This window comes from Pleurodeles waltl, chromosome 8, assembly GCF_031143425.1.
Source record: "Pleurodeles waltl isolate 20211129_DDA chromosome 8, aPleWal1.hap1.20221129, whole genome shotgun sequence".
In the NCBI taxonomy this organism is placed as follows: Eukaryota; Metazoa; Chordata; class Amphibia; order Caudata; family Salamandridae; genus Pleurodeles; species Pleurodeles waltl.
In genome coordinates this window covers 89903512-89920874 of record NC_090447.1, presented here as the reverse complement: position 1 = coordinate 89920874, position 17363 = coordinate 89903512, and the positions used below count along the sequence as shown (strand labels likewise).

The following is a 17363-nucleotide window of genomic DNA, read 5'->3' as shown; positions in this document are numbered from 1 at the left end:
TCAATCTTAGGCACCTCACATGGCCATATTCGGGGTTACCATTGTGAAACTACATATATGTATTGACATATATGTAGTGCACGCTTATAATGGTGTTCCCGCACTCACGAAGCCTGGGACATTGGTCCTGGACAACGTGGGGGCATCTTTGCTAGTGTAAGGGTGCCCTCACACAAAGTAACTTTGCACCTAGCCTTCAGTAACTAAAGGTTAGACATATAGGTGACTTATAAGTTACCTGGTACAGTGAAAATGGCTTTCAAATATTGTTTGCACTATTTCACTCAGGCTGCCATGGTAGTCCTGAAGGAGTGTTTGTATGAGCTCCTTATGGGTGGCAAAAGAAATTCTGAAGCCCATAAGGATCTCCTGGAACCCCAATGCCCTGGGTACCGAAGTTCCATACACTAGGAACTTAGAAGGGGGGTCCAGTGAGCCAATCTAGATTGGAATTTGGAGTCACTAGACTATAGTGACAAATTTGGTAAACAAAGAGAGCATAAGCACTGGAGTTCAGGTTAGCAGAACTCCAGCGACACAGTCAAGTATACTGACAACACAGTAAAACACACTGACATATAGGCCACAAACTATGAGCTCTGGGGTCCTGACTAGCAGGAGCCCAGTGAGACAGTAAAAACACACTGACAAACAGGCAGCAATTGGGGGTAACATGCCAAGAAAGATGGTACTTCCCTACAGTGATAGACTGACTTGTATGGGGATGCTTAGTATAGTGGGGGAAAGAAATGGGTCTTGAGTGCTTTTCTGAAGCTGGAGAGGTGATGTCAAGAAAGGCCAGCTGGCAGGAGGACTGCAATTTTCTTTCCCCGAAGAATAAAGATTATATTTGTAAACGCTGTTGGTATAGTGGATTTCTGCATCACTGCCCTTACAGTAAAGAAACTCCTGCAGGAATCCTGCATTCGATTGATTTGTCATATTGTTTTTTGTTTATATTTCCTGTACCCAGGGGTCCTGCCAACATTCCTGTGCTAATGGTGGCTCCTAGGGGGTTTGAGTCAGTCTGCTTTCAACACTGAAAGGGTTTCAGGTATTCCGGTAACAACCCTCTGACCACTGAGAAGCCCTTGACTACCCGGAGAGCACATTTTCACAATTACACCATTTCTGTATTCCGGGAAAGTGAGAGAAGGGTATATTCATTCGGTGGCGATGGTATCACATCACAATAAGGGGATTTCAGTTCCAGTTACAAGTCTGCGTGTGGTCCACTGAGGCGCTGTAATCCAAGGGTGTTAAAATACTGAGCTGGAGGCTTTAATAATTTTAATTTCAGACCCTGGGAATTCGTACAAAAACATCACATAGACGTGTGAACTAAGTTTTAAACATTTCATTTCAGTATTTTTTTATCAGGAATTATTCAACAGTGGGCTTCAGGGTATCCTAATTCAGGCAGTTGTTTGCCCCATAACAAGATTCCTAGACAGGCAAGTACAATGAAGAAAAGAGAGACAGAGAGCGAAAGGGAGAAAAGTGGATAAACACCCCCACCGACAATAAGAGACGAAAGTGAGTCCAAAATTCCAGCAACAAGGCAAACATTTTGAATCCACTGTCAATTACTCTAATTAGCCTTTGTTTGCACTCCTGCGATTTACAGGCAGCGTCCAACCATTTGGAAAAAAAAGTGGTCCCAAAGTGGGATGAAATAATGAGTTGCTAAGCTACTGAGCACGGGATGCTTAAGGAGGTCATTTAGATCCTGGTGGATGATCTGTCAGCCCACCCCAGGCCTTCACCTCTGTGGTCCTGCAGAAGACCACCTACCGTGCTAAGAGATCTACGCCTGCCTGTCGTGATAGCTACCAAAAGTGCATCTATCAGTGAGGCAGGTGCACTTTTGGCAAAAGTTAATGCCATGTGAGAGAAAAAAAGCTGGTCCTTAAATGCAGGGAGTTTTTTTTTCTGTACGGCAGGGATATTGTTTGATTTGCTTGTTTGGGTCCATCTTGTGATCTGCCATGCCTTGCATCGCAGACTTGGGCAGGGAAAATATACATCAGCACCATTGTGTTTAGGATGGTCCGCCTGAGGCAAGCAAGGTTTTGGCCAGTGTTGCAACCGTATTTTTTAAGTGATATATTTGTTTGCTACATTTATTTATGAGATATCTATTGTTTGGATGTTATTTGTACCTTTTATATATCTGTATTTTAGGTGTTTCATAAATAATGCCAACTCTGGCTGGTCGTTCTATTTTTCTTCAGCATTGGATCTTTGTTAGATTCCCATGGTTGACTCTGTCATCAGGCTGAGAATCTTTAGTATAGAATACAATAAACTGTATTACAATATTCAAAACGATAGTGTATAGTTAGAAGTAAATTCCACTCATTGTAAACTGTGACAACTTCATCCTGTCAGGTGAATGTCCTGAGGACTCCTCACCTTTTTCAGTGTCCCCGGACAGAGTCCTGTTCTACTTCTTCTTTATAGATATTCATGTTCATTTCTGATCTGCTTGTGTTAATCCAAGGATCTAATTTGCAAGCCCACCTTAACCTACTGGTGGATTATTTCTGGATTCTCTAAGCGGGGGAAGACCTACTTCTTTCACGTATGATCATGTCAAATCCCTCTGTAGGCCATGATGCACCCGCAGCATAAAAAGTTATGCTAATAGCTCTCTTTTACAGTGCCTCCACAACCACCAGCCCCAGCATTAGCGTATTAAACCAGGACTGTCCAGGGCTCCTTGTGACAGAGGGAGATGTTTACTTTTTGCTCTAAAGAGATGGCTTGTGAACTGAGTCATGTTGTGAGCTCCCAGGGCCTTACATTTCCATCTACGTTTTTTACCCACTGTCAGGACTTTTCTGTCCAATAAAACAGCATTTGCTGTTTAGAAATAGATAGTGGGGCAGCTGGTCCACCTAAAGGTGTGGCAATTCAGAGGTGACCTATAACAAGGTGGCCGGTACTGACCCTCTTGGAATCTATGGTGCACACAAATGATGAACACAGTATGGAATAAGCTACTTTAGCCCGGAAATCCACTGCTAGAGATCCGCAAGGAACATTTATCTTTGGGGGTCTCTGCAAATATTCAAAGATCAAAAATTGGAGAAACAAATCATTGCTCTGTGGTGCTCATTGTAAAGAACAACACTGTTCATACATATTGCGATGGTTACTGTCCCTAGTATTTTGTTGTATTTCATGTACTTGTGTATGGGAAATCATTGTCTTTACGCATTTTTGTATTATATGTATAATACTTTTTGAACCACTTGGTCGTACGCTCCGGATATTCTGATCTTTGCTTCTAAAAGCAAGATCAGTACCTCAAACATGTGTTCACAAATGGTTTTCTAATACTATCCCAGCGGCTATGACTGCTGAGTGCCATAGAAGCCCGGCCTGAATATCTGCTCCCATACCCGGCTCTCCCTCTAAGACATAACCTCTATAACGGCCCTAACTTTCCTACCAACAGGCATTGGAATTTGGGTTGCTGGTTAAGGAATGGTGAAACCCTACTCAAGAGGCAACCACAACTTCTATCCAGGTTAAGTCATAAGCAAACCCCAAAATAGCCTACATTTAACCCTTTGGTAGATTGGAAGAAAGCAGCAAGGCTTAACTTAGAGGCAATGTGTAAAGTGTTTAGGCAGCACTTCAAACACTAATAAAGTGAAACCACACCAACCAAAAAATCCCACAACAATTTAAAAATAGAGTAAAACATAATAAATATTTGAGACAAAAACAACAACAATCTAATCAGTAGAACTAGAGATATGCAATTTAAAAGTTTTAAATTTTAATTGTGACTAGTAGAACAAAGTGCCAAATGTGTTTATCTGGTTGTGCTGGACTAACTGCAAGGAGCGCAGGCCGGATACAGGGACCAGGTTACGTCCGCTGAACAAAGTTCTTTAAATCCATACCTCATGCCAGGTTTGACATAGGAGAAGGTACTGGAGGTTTACACCCTAGAGGTGTTTGGAATTTCGGCTTTCCCACCCTGGCCTCAGCTTGTCCGGGGTCACCGAAGACTAGTGTTGAACCCTTTACGAGTGTGCCCAGGCAGGGCCTTTGTGAAATGCAAGTGTGGAAGGTGACAGCTCTTCTTCCTCATCAGGTCAGAGATGGCTCATTCTGCCAACACACCTACTGCGCTTTGTGTCACTGTCTGGGAGCAACACACAAAGATTACCTGCCAGCCACCCCTCGTCATGGGACCCAGTATACAGGCTGCAGAGACCAAATGGTTGGGACAAGAAAATGCCAATGTTTTATAAGTGGCATTTTCAGAACTGTTACTTAAAATCCGACTTTACCATTAAAGAGGGCTTTAAACTATAATTCTTTAGACACTAAACTTGATATGCATCCCTGCATTCAATTGAAAGTTGTCACTTATTAAATGCATTAAGTTAACCAAATGTTATTCTATGAGAGAGGCAGGCCTTGCAGTAGTGAAACACAAATGTATGAGTTTTTCAGTACCAGGACTTATAAAAGTTAAAAGTATGTGTCCAACTTTTTAAATATCCTGCACCCTTCCATGTGGGCTACTTAGGGCCTACCCTAGGGTGAAATATGTATTAAAAAGGAAAGATTAGGCCTGGCAAGGGGGTTATTTTGCCAGGTTGAAATGGCAGTTTAAAACTGCACACAATCTGCAAAGGCAGGCCTGAGACGTGTTTACTAAAGGATACTTTAGTGGGAGGCACAATCAGTGCTGCATTTAATTTACTAGTGCCATTTAATTTACAGGCCCTGGGTACATATGGTACCACTTTACTAGAGACTTACAAGTACATTAAGTGTGCCAATTGGGTGTAAGCCAATTTTACCATGTTTAGAGGAGAGAGAGCACATGCATTTTAGCACTCGTTAGCAGTGGTATAGTGTATGGAGTCCAAAGGCCAACAAAACAACATCATCAAAAAATGGAGGAGTAAAGCAAAATGTAAGGGGGAAAACAACCCCAAGGCTGTCAGGCATGACAACGAGTGTCTTGGAACAATTTTTGAATGAAAAAAGTAGAGAAATGCTTTCTTTTTAATAAACAAATTCTCTATAGCTCCCACCCAGTTCACCATTTCACCCAACAAAAACACTTTGATTGCCTAGATTGTGAACGAATGCTAATTGTTGCAACCTGAATCTCCATATTTATACTAAAATCAGACTCCAGCCCATAAGATGCCTTATAGAATAGGTGTATTGCTCTGGCATACGGGGATGAACCTCCTATTGTCACGTGTTGGTGGTATACAGGGATGAACCTTCTCTGTCACTGTTGGTGGAAATTCCACAGTAATCTGAGATTACTGCCATGTTCTTTCTCCTATTTCAGGGCGAAGAGCCGGCGTTTTGCTGCGACACAACGCTGCTTTGTTCCCCTGCTTTGTGGCAGTGGTGGCTTTCGAATTCGCATTGGGTCCACAGCAGATCCCTCTCCCTTCCCCAGCCATATCTATCCATAGTGACAGATGCGTTGTTTCTGGGTTGGGGCGGCCACATGGGAGAGGCGAAGATCAGAGGCCCCTGGTCTCCGGTGGAATCTGGGCTCAATATCAATCTTGTGGCGCTCCACTCGATCAGGCTTGTGTTGAAAGCATTTCTTCTCTCTCTCTCAAAAGGAAAGTAGTGCGGGTGTTCACGTACAATACTACCACCATGTGGTACTGCAGCAAACAGGGGGCTGTAGGGTCCTGGACCCTTTGTCGGGAGACACTACGCCTCTGGACATGGCTGGAACATCAGGGCATTACCCCGGTGGTTCAACATCTGGCAGGTTCTCTCAACGCCAGAGCGGACAAACTCAGCCGTTGATGCACAGCTGATCACGATTGGTGTCTCCATCTGGAGGTGGTGCACGGTCTCTTTCAGCAGTGGGGAGAGCCTCGGTTAGATCTGTTCGCCTCTGCAGAAAACGCGCAATGTCAGCTATTTTGCGTGTTGGAGTTTCCAAGGCTGCACTCGCTCAGAGGCGCTTTTCGTCTCAAGTGGAAATCCGGCCTCCTTTACGCTGTTCTGCCTATACCACTTCTGCCCAGAGTTCTCAAGAAGATCAGGAACGACCGGGCCCCAGTCATCTTGGTGGCTCCGGACTGGGCACGGAGAGTATGGTATACAGAGCTATTGAGCATGGCCACCAATCCTCCACTCAGACTGCCTCTTTTGGCGGATCTTCTGTCGCAGCAACAGGGGACGGTTCTCCACCCAAACCTGTCCAATCTCCGCCTTCATGCGTGGAAATTGAGCGGTGACAGTTGACGACTTTTGATCTTCCACCCAAAGTCTGTGATGTTATGTTGGCAGCCAGGCTTCCCTCCACCAAAACGGTATACTCCTGTTGTTGGCATAAATTTGTGGCATGGTGTACCAACAAATCTGTTGATTCCCTCTCTGCCCCTCTGGCTGAGGTTCTTTTGTTCATTCTTTCTTTGGCCCAGCAGGGCTCTGCTTTGGGCACCCTTAAAGGGTATTTATTTGCCATTTCGGCCTTTCTTAGGCTACCAGATCAGCCCTCACTCTTTAAATCTCCTATTGTGAATAGATTCCTTAAAGGTCTCACACATCCCATTTATTTTCTACCACTCCATTTATCATGCCTCGGTGGGACCTCAGTCTTGTCCTTATTTACTTAATGTGTACTCCCTTTGAGCTGATGCACAATTGCCCTTTAGGGCTCCTCACTTTCAAGACTGTCTTTCTTGTTGCCATCACTTCTGCTCCAGAGTGAGTGAGCTTCAAGCCCTTTCTTCCAAGCCTCCATTCTTGTCTGTGCACCCTGACAAGGTAGTGTTGCGCACTAAGGCTTCCTTCCTTCATAAGGTTGTTACGCTATTTCATGTATGCCTGTCCATCACCTTGCCTACTTTTTACGCACCCTGACATCCTTTCCATGAGGAGGAGAGACTCCACCCACTGGACCCAAAAAGAGTGTTGGTGTTCTATCTTAATTGTACTAAAGATTTCCGGGTGGACGATCAACTCTTTGTCGGGTATGTGGGTGCGAAGAAAGGGAAGGTGGTGCAAAAACGTACCATCTCTCGATGGGTAATTGTTTGCATCAAGATGTGCTATGCTTTGGCCAAGGAGCGACCCCCTGAGGAATTGCGTGCACATTCCACCAGAGCGACTGCTGCTTCCACTGCGTTAGCACGCAGAGTTCCTGTCCTGGATGTCTGACAGGCAGCTACATGGGCATCCCTGCACACGTTTGCTAAACGCTACTGCCTGGACAGTCAGGTCCGTCGGGATGGCTACTTTGGTCGTTCGATCCTGCAGGACTTTCTAGTATGATCTTGGTTCACAGCCCACTTCCGAGGATGGCATTGCTTGGGTATCTATTTGAAAGTAAGGAATCTACAACTGGAAGTCTATATCAAATGTACAAGTTACTTACCTTTGGTAACAAAATATCTGGTAGAGACATATTTTAGTTGCAGATTCATTACCGACCCACCCATCCTCCCCACTTGCGAACTGATTTCTATGGACAGGGATTCTCCCCGTCAGGTTCTTAGCTCTGGCGTACCAATCTCAGTGTTCTTAGCGGCTCTGCGTTTTGGCGTGGAAAGTCATAAAAAGAAACTGACGTCACTGCGCTAAGGCGGCGTCTATGTACTACTCCCGACATCATCACAATAACTTCAACGCCAACGACGCCCGCGGAGTCTACCGACGTGCAAGAGTATTGCTCGAAGAAAAAAATCTCTGACGCCTTGGGGAAAATTCTTAGGTAAGGAATCTGCTAGACTATGTCTCAACCAGATATTTTGTTATCAAAGGTAAGTAACTTGTACAACAAGCACAGCACAGGCAAAACATAAAAAATGTTCCAAAGAGCCAATGAAATAGTACTTGGAAGCTTTATATGTGAGCGTTTCAGCTGCTGAACCAGTTCCTTCTCCTTAATATTGATTTATCAAGAGTCCACTTAGGGAGAGTGAAAGGGTAATCCAGGTGCAGCTCCAATATTACAGCAGCATGATCTTACAGGTGTACTGGTTGGTGGAATATCTCGACTTTGTCGCTCAATATGGAGTCTATTAAAAAATAGTCTATCCTCGAGGCTTGGCCATACTTCTTATTATGATAGCGGCTCTTTTCTGACCCGTCCTCCTACGCCAAACATCAAAAAGGCCTAAGTCCCTCATCAAAAACATGCAACGTTAAAGTCGCCGGACATGATTATATGGTTCCCATTTCCCGCCAAGTGTGTATATAACTACGAAAGAGGAGTGGGAAAATCTAAGTTGAGGCCATAATATACAAAAAATGGTTATCCAATGCCAAATATTTTAATATTAACACACAGCCACCTGCTCCTTGGATGAGTCCTGACCGTTTCCAAACAGGCTTGCACCGATCTCTTCACTATAATACTCAACCCCTTCACATTATAACTTTGATCTGATCCTGCATACCGGCTAATCCATCTCTGAGATTTTGACATTTCCTTTCACTCCTCCAGACATAAATTAGTTTCTTGCAATAAAATAATATCAATATCCAGTTGTTTCAAGTATTCCTTCTACCAGCTACCCTAAGTCCATTTACATTCCAACTTAAAATGTTCAGGCTACGTTCTTTAGTTAGTTTCTTTATTTTATTCCTACTGTCTCAAGTGTTACCCTCCTGAGAGCATTATCTTTGCCATGGACGAAGTCTATCATTTTTTTTATTTTTCTCCCACATGCTGCCCACCCTGTGACTTACAGACCTAACTACTACATCCTGTGCAAATCTCCCACTCAAAAGTACAATCCACATACCCTCTCCTCCCTCCCTGGGGAACCCTCCCTTTATTCAAAATGGGTAATTAGCCATAACTCTTGAGGTACACCTCTCCAATGCGGCTATTTCTTTGACTTAAGCTGCTTTATCAAGTTCTCTACCTCTAGGGACTCTCCAAAATTAAACATTTTGTTATTCCACATACCCCTAAGAGTGGCTTGGAACTTCAGTTGTGGTGTTACACCTAGGGACTTCAGTTCCTGTATGTAACCCCCCCCAATTCCCATTGATGATTTAGAGAAGCCTTAGAGATGTCTGACCTAATTTAGAAATGCCAATCACCCTCCTTAAAGCTCTTTGTTTTCAAGGCCTCCGAAAGAATCTGTTGCTTTAAGACATAGGAGCGAAAGTTCACCTGAATGACAATGTATTCTCTATATTTCTAATTCGAGACCCAGAGAGGCGAATGAAGGAATATGCACCTTAATTAACCTTATAATACAGCCCTTGATATCGCCACCTTCTGCTCCCTCTGAGATGTTCAAACATCTTAGATTATTCTATCTAGAATTGTTTTCTAAAGTTTCTAGTTTGCCGCGCAGTTCTTTTTCTTCTAGTTTCAGAGTATGCATTTCCTTACTGTTGTCCTCCACCTCCTTCCTTAACGTCTACATGGCCCCCCTCGCTCAACTGGCCCGCCAACATCATCTCAGCATCATCTCCTACGCCGACGATACCCAGCTCGTCCTCTCCCTGACCAAAGACCCGCTCACCGCCAAAACAAACCTCCACGAGGGACTAAAATCCATCGCCGATTGGATGAACGACAGTCGCCTGAAACTCAACTCCGACAAGACGGAAGTCCTCATCCTCGGACGCACTCCCTCGGCCTGGAACGACTCATGATGGCCCTCCGCCCTCGGACCCCCACCCACCCCTGCCAGCCACGCAAAAAACCTCGGCTTCATCCTGGACTCCGCCCTCACCATGTCCAAACAGGTCAGCGCCGTCTCCTCCTCCTGTTTCAACACCCTTCGAATGCTCTGCAGAATCTTCAAGTGGATTCCAACAGAAACCAGAAAGACGGTGACCCAGGCCCTCGTCAGCAGCAGACTTGACTACGGCAACGCACTCTACACAGGCATCCCAACCAAAGACATCAAACGCCTCCAACGTATCCAAAATGCCTCCGCCCGACTGATCCTAGACATACCCCGCCGAATTCACATCTCCCCTCACCTAAAGGAACTCCACTGGCTTCCGGTAGACAAGAGGATCACCTTTAAACTCCTGACCCACGCTCACAAGGCACTTCACAACACCGGACCCTCCTACCTCAACACCAGACTCAACTTCTACACTCCAACACGTCAACTCCGTTCCGCCAACCTCGCCCTCGCCATCGTACCCCGAATCCAGCGCAAGACATCCGGCGGCAGATCCTTCTCCTTCCTCGCCGCCAAGACCTGGAACTCTCTCCCCACATCTCTTCGCCAGACCCAGGACCTCCTCGCTTTCAGAAGGCTCCTCAAGACCTGGCTCTTCGACCGCTAAATCAGCAGCTCCCCCCCCCCCCCGCCCCCGCCCTCAGCGCCTCGAAACCCTGACGGGTACATAGCGCGCTCTATAAATACTATGATTGATTGATTTAATTGCCCTAGAAAGGCCTCCATTTTACTCAATCTCTCAGAGAGCTTGCTAAACTTATTATCCAAACTGTCACAAGCGTACTGAATTTTTACTTGATTGCTTTCAGAGATCTCAAATGTGTTCCTAACCTCTTTCATCAAAGAACGTAGTAAAGACTCCCGACCCTCACTCTCCTGAGGTGCTGTGTTCTCCACGGCTACCGCAAGCCTCCACCCCCTCAATAAGTTGGGCAAGGACTTAAAACTTACTAGTGAGCTCCGGGGCCGAGGCCTCCCCCATAGCTGTCTGGTTCAGGTTAACATGCTCTGAATCAGGAGAGTGTGTGAATGTTTACCCGTCAGGCTTGGGTAGGGAGGGTGTCTGCCTGGGAGGTCCTGAGTGTTTTTTAATCTTAAAGAAGGACCTAAGAGAGGGTGTAAGTCTGACTCCCCCTCGCTGAGTTATCAGCGCTCTCAAAATGGCCTGAGCCTTCTTGCGTAGAAAGGATGACCTCACTGTGCCCCCATCCCTTTTGACCGCAAGAGACCTGGCCCAGCTTGGCTACTTCTTGTGGCTCAACCTCCCCTTCCCCTGGGTCTTACTGTCTCTGAGTCTGGTGGTCCAAAAGATCTTGATGATATGAAATCAATTCAGGTGCCCAGGGTCCTCCTGGAGGTAAAAGCAGCAGATGGCTTAGCAGCACCTTTACTTTTGGTCTTTGCCCCATGCCTAACCATAACTGCAAAACCTCTCACGGGGCTCATGTGTGGAAAAGACGGAGAGCTCTGCAGTGTTGTGATCATAGAGTCCGTAGGCACAACGCGAGATGGTGAATGCTGGCTTGTACTGACACTGCTCTCTGGGCCCTGAAAGCCAAATCTGGGCCATAGCACGCCAGTCCTGCCTTAATCCTGAAGCGGCTTGTGATCACAAGAGTTGGAGTGTCTCTCTACCGCTGCATTGAGAAGGGCAGCTATCATGAATGCGGCAGCCCATGCGATCCTGTGATGACTGTGAAGAGTGGCATGTCCAGACCATATGCAGAAAATCTGCTGGGTGGGTGCTACAACGGGGACAAATTGCCTGTAAGGTCTCATAAATTGTGTGCAGTGTTTGGGGTGTGAGATATGTGGGATGAACAAAATTATATTGAAGGAGTTTGAAACGTGCATTGGGGCTGGCTTCCTGAACCCCTTCATGCATCTTCTCCCACTGTTTGGGTAATAAGGGTAGCTCTATAAGCCTTTCCCATCTACATACAGTCTGAACAGGCAGTTCCGCCTGAACTTTAATAGACCTATAGCAGAAACTAGAAAAATTCACTAGTCATGGTCATATCTCCCATTATCAATCCTAGGAAAACACAACCTGATTAAAATGTCGATCAACCCTAAGTTTACTTTAATTTTTAACTCACTACCCCTACCGTTTAGGAAAGAGTGGTTCCAAAGATTACAGGGGGTTTTGACTAGCTTTATTTGGTCTAATAAGAGCGTGAGACTTGCACTGAAAAAGCTATGAAAAAAGAAAGTGGGTGGAGATATTGCCAGGCCTGCAATTTTATTGTTGGGCCTTCCAACTAAAAAAATATTCGGACATTATTATCTAAGGTTGCCAGCTCTTTCCCCTATATTATCAAGTGCTAACTGCAGACTTAACAGAAAAGGGTGACCATTTTCTCTTTAAATTTGGCCACCCCAAATATGTCAAGCACATCTGTTTCAGAGTCTAAGAGGTGGCATGTGAGTTATGGTCCTGCATTAGGAAGGTTCTCGGTATGACATACTACAGTGCTATGGCCCCCATATGGCACTTTCCTGTAACTCCATTGTGTCTTCAGGATAAGCTGGCCGTTCCGCTATTGAACGCAGGAAATTCTAGATGGGGTCATTTGCTTGAAGGTGACAATTTGATTTTATGGGAGGCTCTTGCCAGGCTTACAAACAGCTCCCTTTCGAGATTCAAATACCTCCAAATAGCCAGCTGGTTTCAGGGGTGAACCTAAAGTGGGTATCAGAACAGAATGCTATGAAGAACTATTGGCTGTGAAGTTGATAAAGAAGAAGGTATCTAAATGGTACTGGGCCCTGGTACAGTCCGAGGAAGGACCTCCCAAGTTGCCAGAGAAGGTTTGGAGAGCGGACTTGCCTTCATTGGATGTATTCCACCTCTGGCAAGTATCATGGTCTATGCTTTGGTCTACAGTGAAATCCACACCGCTTAGGAGGAATCATCTCTTTACTACCCACAGGGCTTATTGGTCTCTAAAAGATTTGGCAAAAATGGGAGGACAGAGGACGAGGACGAGATGTTGTCCAAGGTGCGACTTGGAAAATGTAGACGATGTTCACATGTTTTGCCAGTGTCGATGTATCCAGGCCTTCTGGCAGGAAGTGAGTAAGGTAATGAGGACAGTTTTAGGAATAGAGGTTGAGGTAAGCCTAGTATTGAATATTTCTGGCATACAAGAAAGTGGGGGGACCAGTGCTGAGCAGGGGGCAGGCTCAACTAAATTTTGTACTGATAGTAATTGCTTGTAGAGAAATTTGTCTAAAGTGGCTATCTAGTTCTCCTCCCACTATTAGGGAATGGGTTAATTCATAGAGGACCATAGCTAGGTTAGATGTATAAAGGGGACAGAGAAGTGGGGTAAGATTTGGAAGCCTTTCTTCTCATTTGTCCTGGACTGATTGAATTTGTAAGTTGGTTGCTAGGGAAATTAATTTTTAACCAGGGTTGGTTTTGAAATCAAAGGGCAAATTTGGATGTCCAATGATTATAGACAAGGCTCAGTAATAGAGGGAGTTGGGGACGATTACCTGCCCACAGCGTCTCCCCAGTTACTGAATGAGGTCTCAGTTTAAGAGGTTGTAGCCCTATGAGGGTCAGGCTATTATTGGTGTTCAGTTACTACCTCTTGTATCTTGTCATGGATGAAGACTAAAAAAATCTGTCTTCATGTCTGTGACTGCTTTTAAATAAAGCAGTTTTTTAATGAAATGCAGCCCGTTTTCCTTAAGGGAAAACGAGATGCATTTCAAAAACAAAAAATGAAATGTTTTCTTTTCATTTTTTCAGAGCAGGCAGTGGTCCTACGGACCACTGCCTGCTCTGAAAAAATGTTTTTGCTGCCATTCACAAAGGGGAAGGGGTCCCATGGGGACCCCTTCCCGTTGGCGAATGGGTTAGCACCAGTTTGAAACTGGTGCTAACTGGTACTAACATTCGCGGTCACAAAACAATCATACATGGGACTGCAAACAATCATACATGGGACTGCGACTAGCAATGCTTCGTACATATGGCCCTATGTTTCTTACTACAACCTATACTCATAGAAGCCAATTGACTGAGGTAAATGTAGATGTGTAGATTTATTTACGTGAATGTTTACTTCTACACCTAGTTCTATTGCTACACTTTTTGCTGTTCACCACTTCAGTCTAGATTGAAACATAGATGTAGACTTACATGTTACCACCCGGTTAGATCATGGGGTGGAGCCTCCTACAAAAGGATTAAAAAGTGTCAAGTTACTACTAATAACTCTGCACACGCAGTTCGAGATCCCGATCACTGTGGAGGAGATGTCACTATGGGAGTACAGGGAAATTTTGTTGAGTTTCTTATTCTTTAAATAAACTATTAAAATATTCAAATGTCAAATATAAATGTAAATTAATTTAAAATATTTATTTATGATCTAGAACAAATATGATACCACAAAATGTTATAGCATACTAACTCATCAGATAAAATGTGTATTAAACAATTATGTCAATTTAATGTATAAATGATATGCTTTAAATAAAAAGAACTCCTATTTAATATGTAGATGATTGTGTTAAAATGTGTGTGTTTAGTTAGTTAAAAATATTTTTTTTTAAATAAAATTGTAAAACATTACTCTATTTTTTAAATAAATTTATATTAATATCATTCAAAATAATAAAATGTGTGTTCAGTATTTATATCAGATGGTTTACAGTGTTTGTGTGTGTGAGATTAATGGGAATAATTTAATTATTTCAACTTTAGTTCTTATGGGATGTTATTTTATTCCTTTGCTTCCATTGTTTTCTATGGGAGTGTGTGGCAGTACCTGTGCTTGGCCATTTGTGGTGCTTGACTTACTCATAGGCTGGTCTGGAGTACATTAACAGCTGTTATGACAGCTTTAGAGCCAAAATTGGTTACTCCTGTTCTAGCTTTGAAAGTGTTGTTTTTATTAAGCAGTGGGCCTACTCTTTTGTGTGTGAGTGTGTTTGTATATCGCTCCCTAAATCCCCCCTTAATTTTCCCTAAACACCCCATGTTTTGTACTACGTATTCTCCAATTTCCCTAAACATCCCACATTTTGTACTATGTATTCTACATTTTCCAGCAACTTCCTCTTGTCCCCCCCCCAACATTTACTACTGAAACATATAGTTATGTGTGCAGAGATCTCTGCACAGAAAATACAGTAGTGGCAAAGGTTTGTGAATAGAATTTTGCAGTACATGAGTAGTACTACTGGAGTAGTACTTTATATACTACAAATTGCAGTTTGTGAATAAGCCTGAGTGTGTTTCTGTAAAGCACTCTGGTCTGCATCATACAAAACTGCAGCTCTTTCAATAAATACATCTCTAACTGTTGCCTTTCTTTCTACTACTTAACAGGATGGACAGATCTACTGTGGTTTGGTGACCTGCCCAGAGCTGGTGTGTGCTTCTTCCATAGGCATTCCAGATTCCTGCTGCCCCGTCTGTAAAGGTGATAACAGGATAAGAAATACATTAAAATAAACTGTCAAAACTTCCATTGACGTAGCTTGTACCTCTAGTATATGTGGGTATTTTTCTGTTGCTGATAGTTTTATTGTTTTATCCAAATGGAATTAATGCGACATATACCATTACTGTCGAAATAGCTGAAGGTTAGAAGCATATAATGTCCCCCATAATTAACTATGATGACCATATAAGTATGAGTGGTAAGTATCACCACCATACATACCATCATCAATTTTATGCCAATACCATCACTGCCAACACCAGCAATGACATCACCACAGTACCAATACCAAAACCACCAGTACCACCAGGTTTAACACCAACCCAAAACTTCCATTAACTCAGCTCAAATAAAATGACAAAAGCACCCTGTGTAGCTCGGACAACCATTAGCAAAGGCTGTCATTCATAAGACTGGTTTTCATTCTACAAGTATGTAGAAGACTCTGAGGTGATGTCTGCATAAAACAGATGTTGTGGTCCTCGTCACTTTAGTCTGGGCTTAATCACAGCTATCAGCTCACCATTGCATAATTGGAGTTCCCCTCCTTCACTCATCCGCAATACCAAACGTCTTCTTACTCTCAAGGACCCACATCCCACCAGCCAGGCACAATGAGAGTGGCAGCCGCTTCCTCTTCCACCAGAAGTGCTTCCGTTCCTTGCTAGGGTAATGAGATGTTACAGTGTAGTTGTTTCACACCTGGAGATACCTTGTGTGAGTAATTGGGTTTCTGGTTGACAGAGGAGTGCATGTGGCTCAAGCAAAAGTCACAAATACAGACTAAGTTATCCTGTGCTCACTCTCTGGTAGCTTGGCACAGAGATGTCAGGCTTAACTTAATAGGCAATGTGTAAAGTATTTGTGCAACACTTCAAACAGTAAAAAAAAACACCACACAAAAAGGATACCACACCTGGTTAGAAACATAAAACCGAATTTAGTAAATAAAGACCAAAACGAAATAAATCCAATAAATAGAACTTGAGATATTAATTTTTAAAGAATAAATTGTCAAATTTCACTTAGAAACAAGAAGCGCCAACCGGGGATATCTAGTTGCTCCGGGCTGGGACAAAGTCAAAAGTTCAGGCCGACAGCGATGGAACACGGGCCGACTACACAGACCCTGCTAGGCCCACTGAACAAAAGTACCTTGTTCTTGGTTGTGTCAATGTCAAAGATGCGGGGAGCAGGTTGAAGTGATGCATCAGTGTCCATCTCCGCAGTGGGGGTAATGCATTGATCCTTCCTGCGTAGTAGCAAATATGCGTTGTTTTTCTACACGCAACTGCAGCTATGATATGGGTCCGAAATGTGGCGGGTTTGATCACGGTGCGCCGAGGTCGATCCCTGCTGGAGAGGTGATGCATTGACTTGATCCACACAAGGGGCCGATGCGACGGTCCGATCTACGCAACACGGGCGATGCACCGGTTCTGGTGTGCAACAACAGCGTTGCCTCATTTTAGCTGCAGAAAACACCCTAAGACCACTTCCAAAGGTCCAGGACTGGGGTGGCACCACTTGGCAGGCTAGACTCACAGATGGCAGAGTCCAGGTGTAGATGTGGGTGGGTTGGAAGTCTTTTATGTCCCTGATACTTTAATCAGGAGAAAAGTCAGCTGGCCCTTGGAGTCACTCTGAGTTCTGGGTTGGAGAGATGCAGGTCCAGTTATTCTCACTCCCAGGAAACCGGCAAGAGGCAGCATATCAGCACAGCAAAGCAGGAGCCCAGCAGAGTAGCAGTCCAGCAGTGTGGCAGTACTTGTAGAGCACAACAGTCCTTCTTCCTTTCCTAGCAGAGTGTCCACAGATCCAGAAGTTTACTGAGTTGGTGGTGTCGGGGGTCTAATATATATATCCAGTTTGGCCTTTGAAGTGGGGAGACTTCAAAGACAGGCCTTTGAAGTGCACAGAGGTGCTGCCCTTCCTGCCTTGGCTCCAGACTCACTACATGAGGTATGTAGCCCTTTGTGTGGGGATAGGACACAACCAGTTCAGGTGTAAGTGTGAGTCTGTGCCCAGCTTCTCCCTCCCATCCTACCCAGAATGGCCCATCAGGATGGGGATGGCCCATCAGGTCACACCTAAGCTCCCATTGTGTGTGACTGTCTAGGAGGACTACATAGAGCCCAGCTGCCATCCCACTCCAGACATGTGATCAGAGACAGGCAGCATAAACCAAATGGCTTACATAAAAAAGCCAACTTTCTAAAAGTTATAT

At 44.3% G+C, this 17363-nt stretch overlaps 1 protein-coding gene across 1 annotated transcript in view; it reads left to right on the top strand.

The window, feature by feature from the left end:
* Nucleotides 1-17363, top strand: part of CHRDL2 (chordin like 2) — a 379722-nt gene that overhangs the window by 215403 nt on the left and 146956 nt on the right. Inside the window, exon 5 of the mRNA XM_069203810.1 lies at nucleotides 15022-15115. Coding sequence (XP_069059911.1) covers nucleotides 15022-15115 — 94 coding nt within the window. The remainder of the gene's footprint in view (nucleotides 1-15021; nucleotides 15116-17363) is intronic.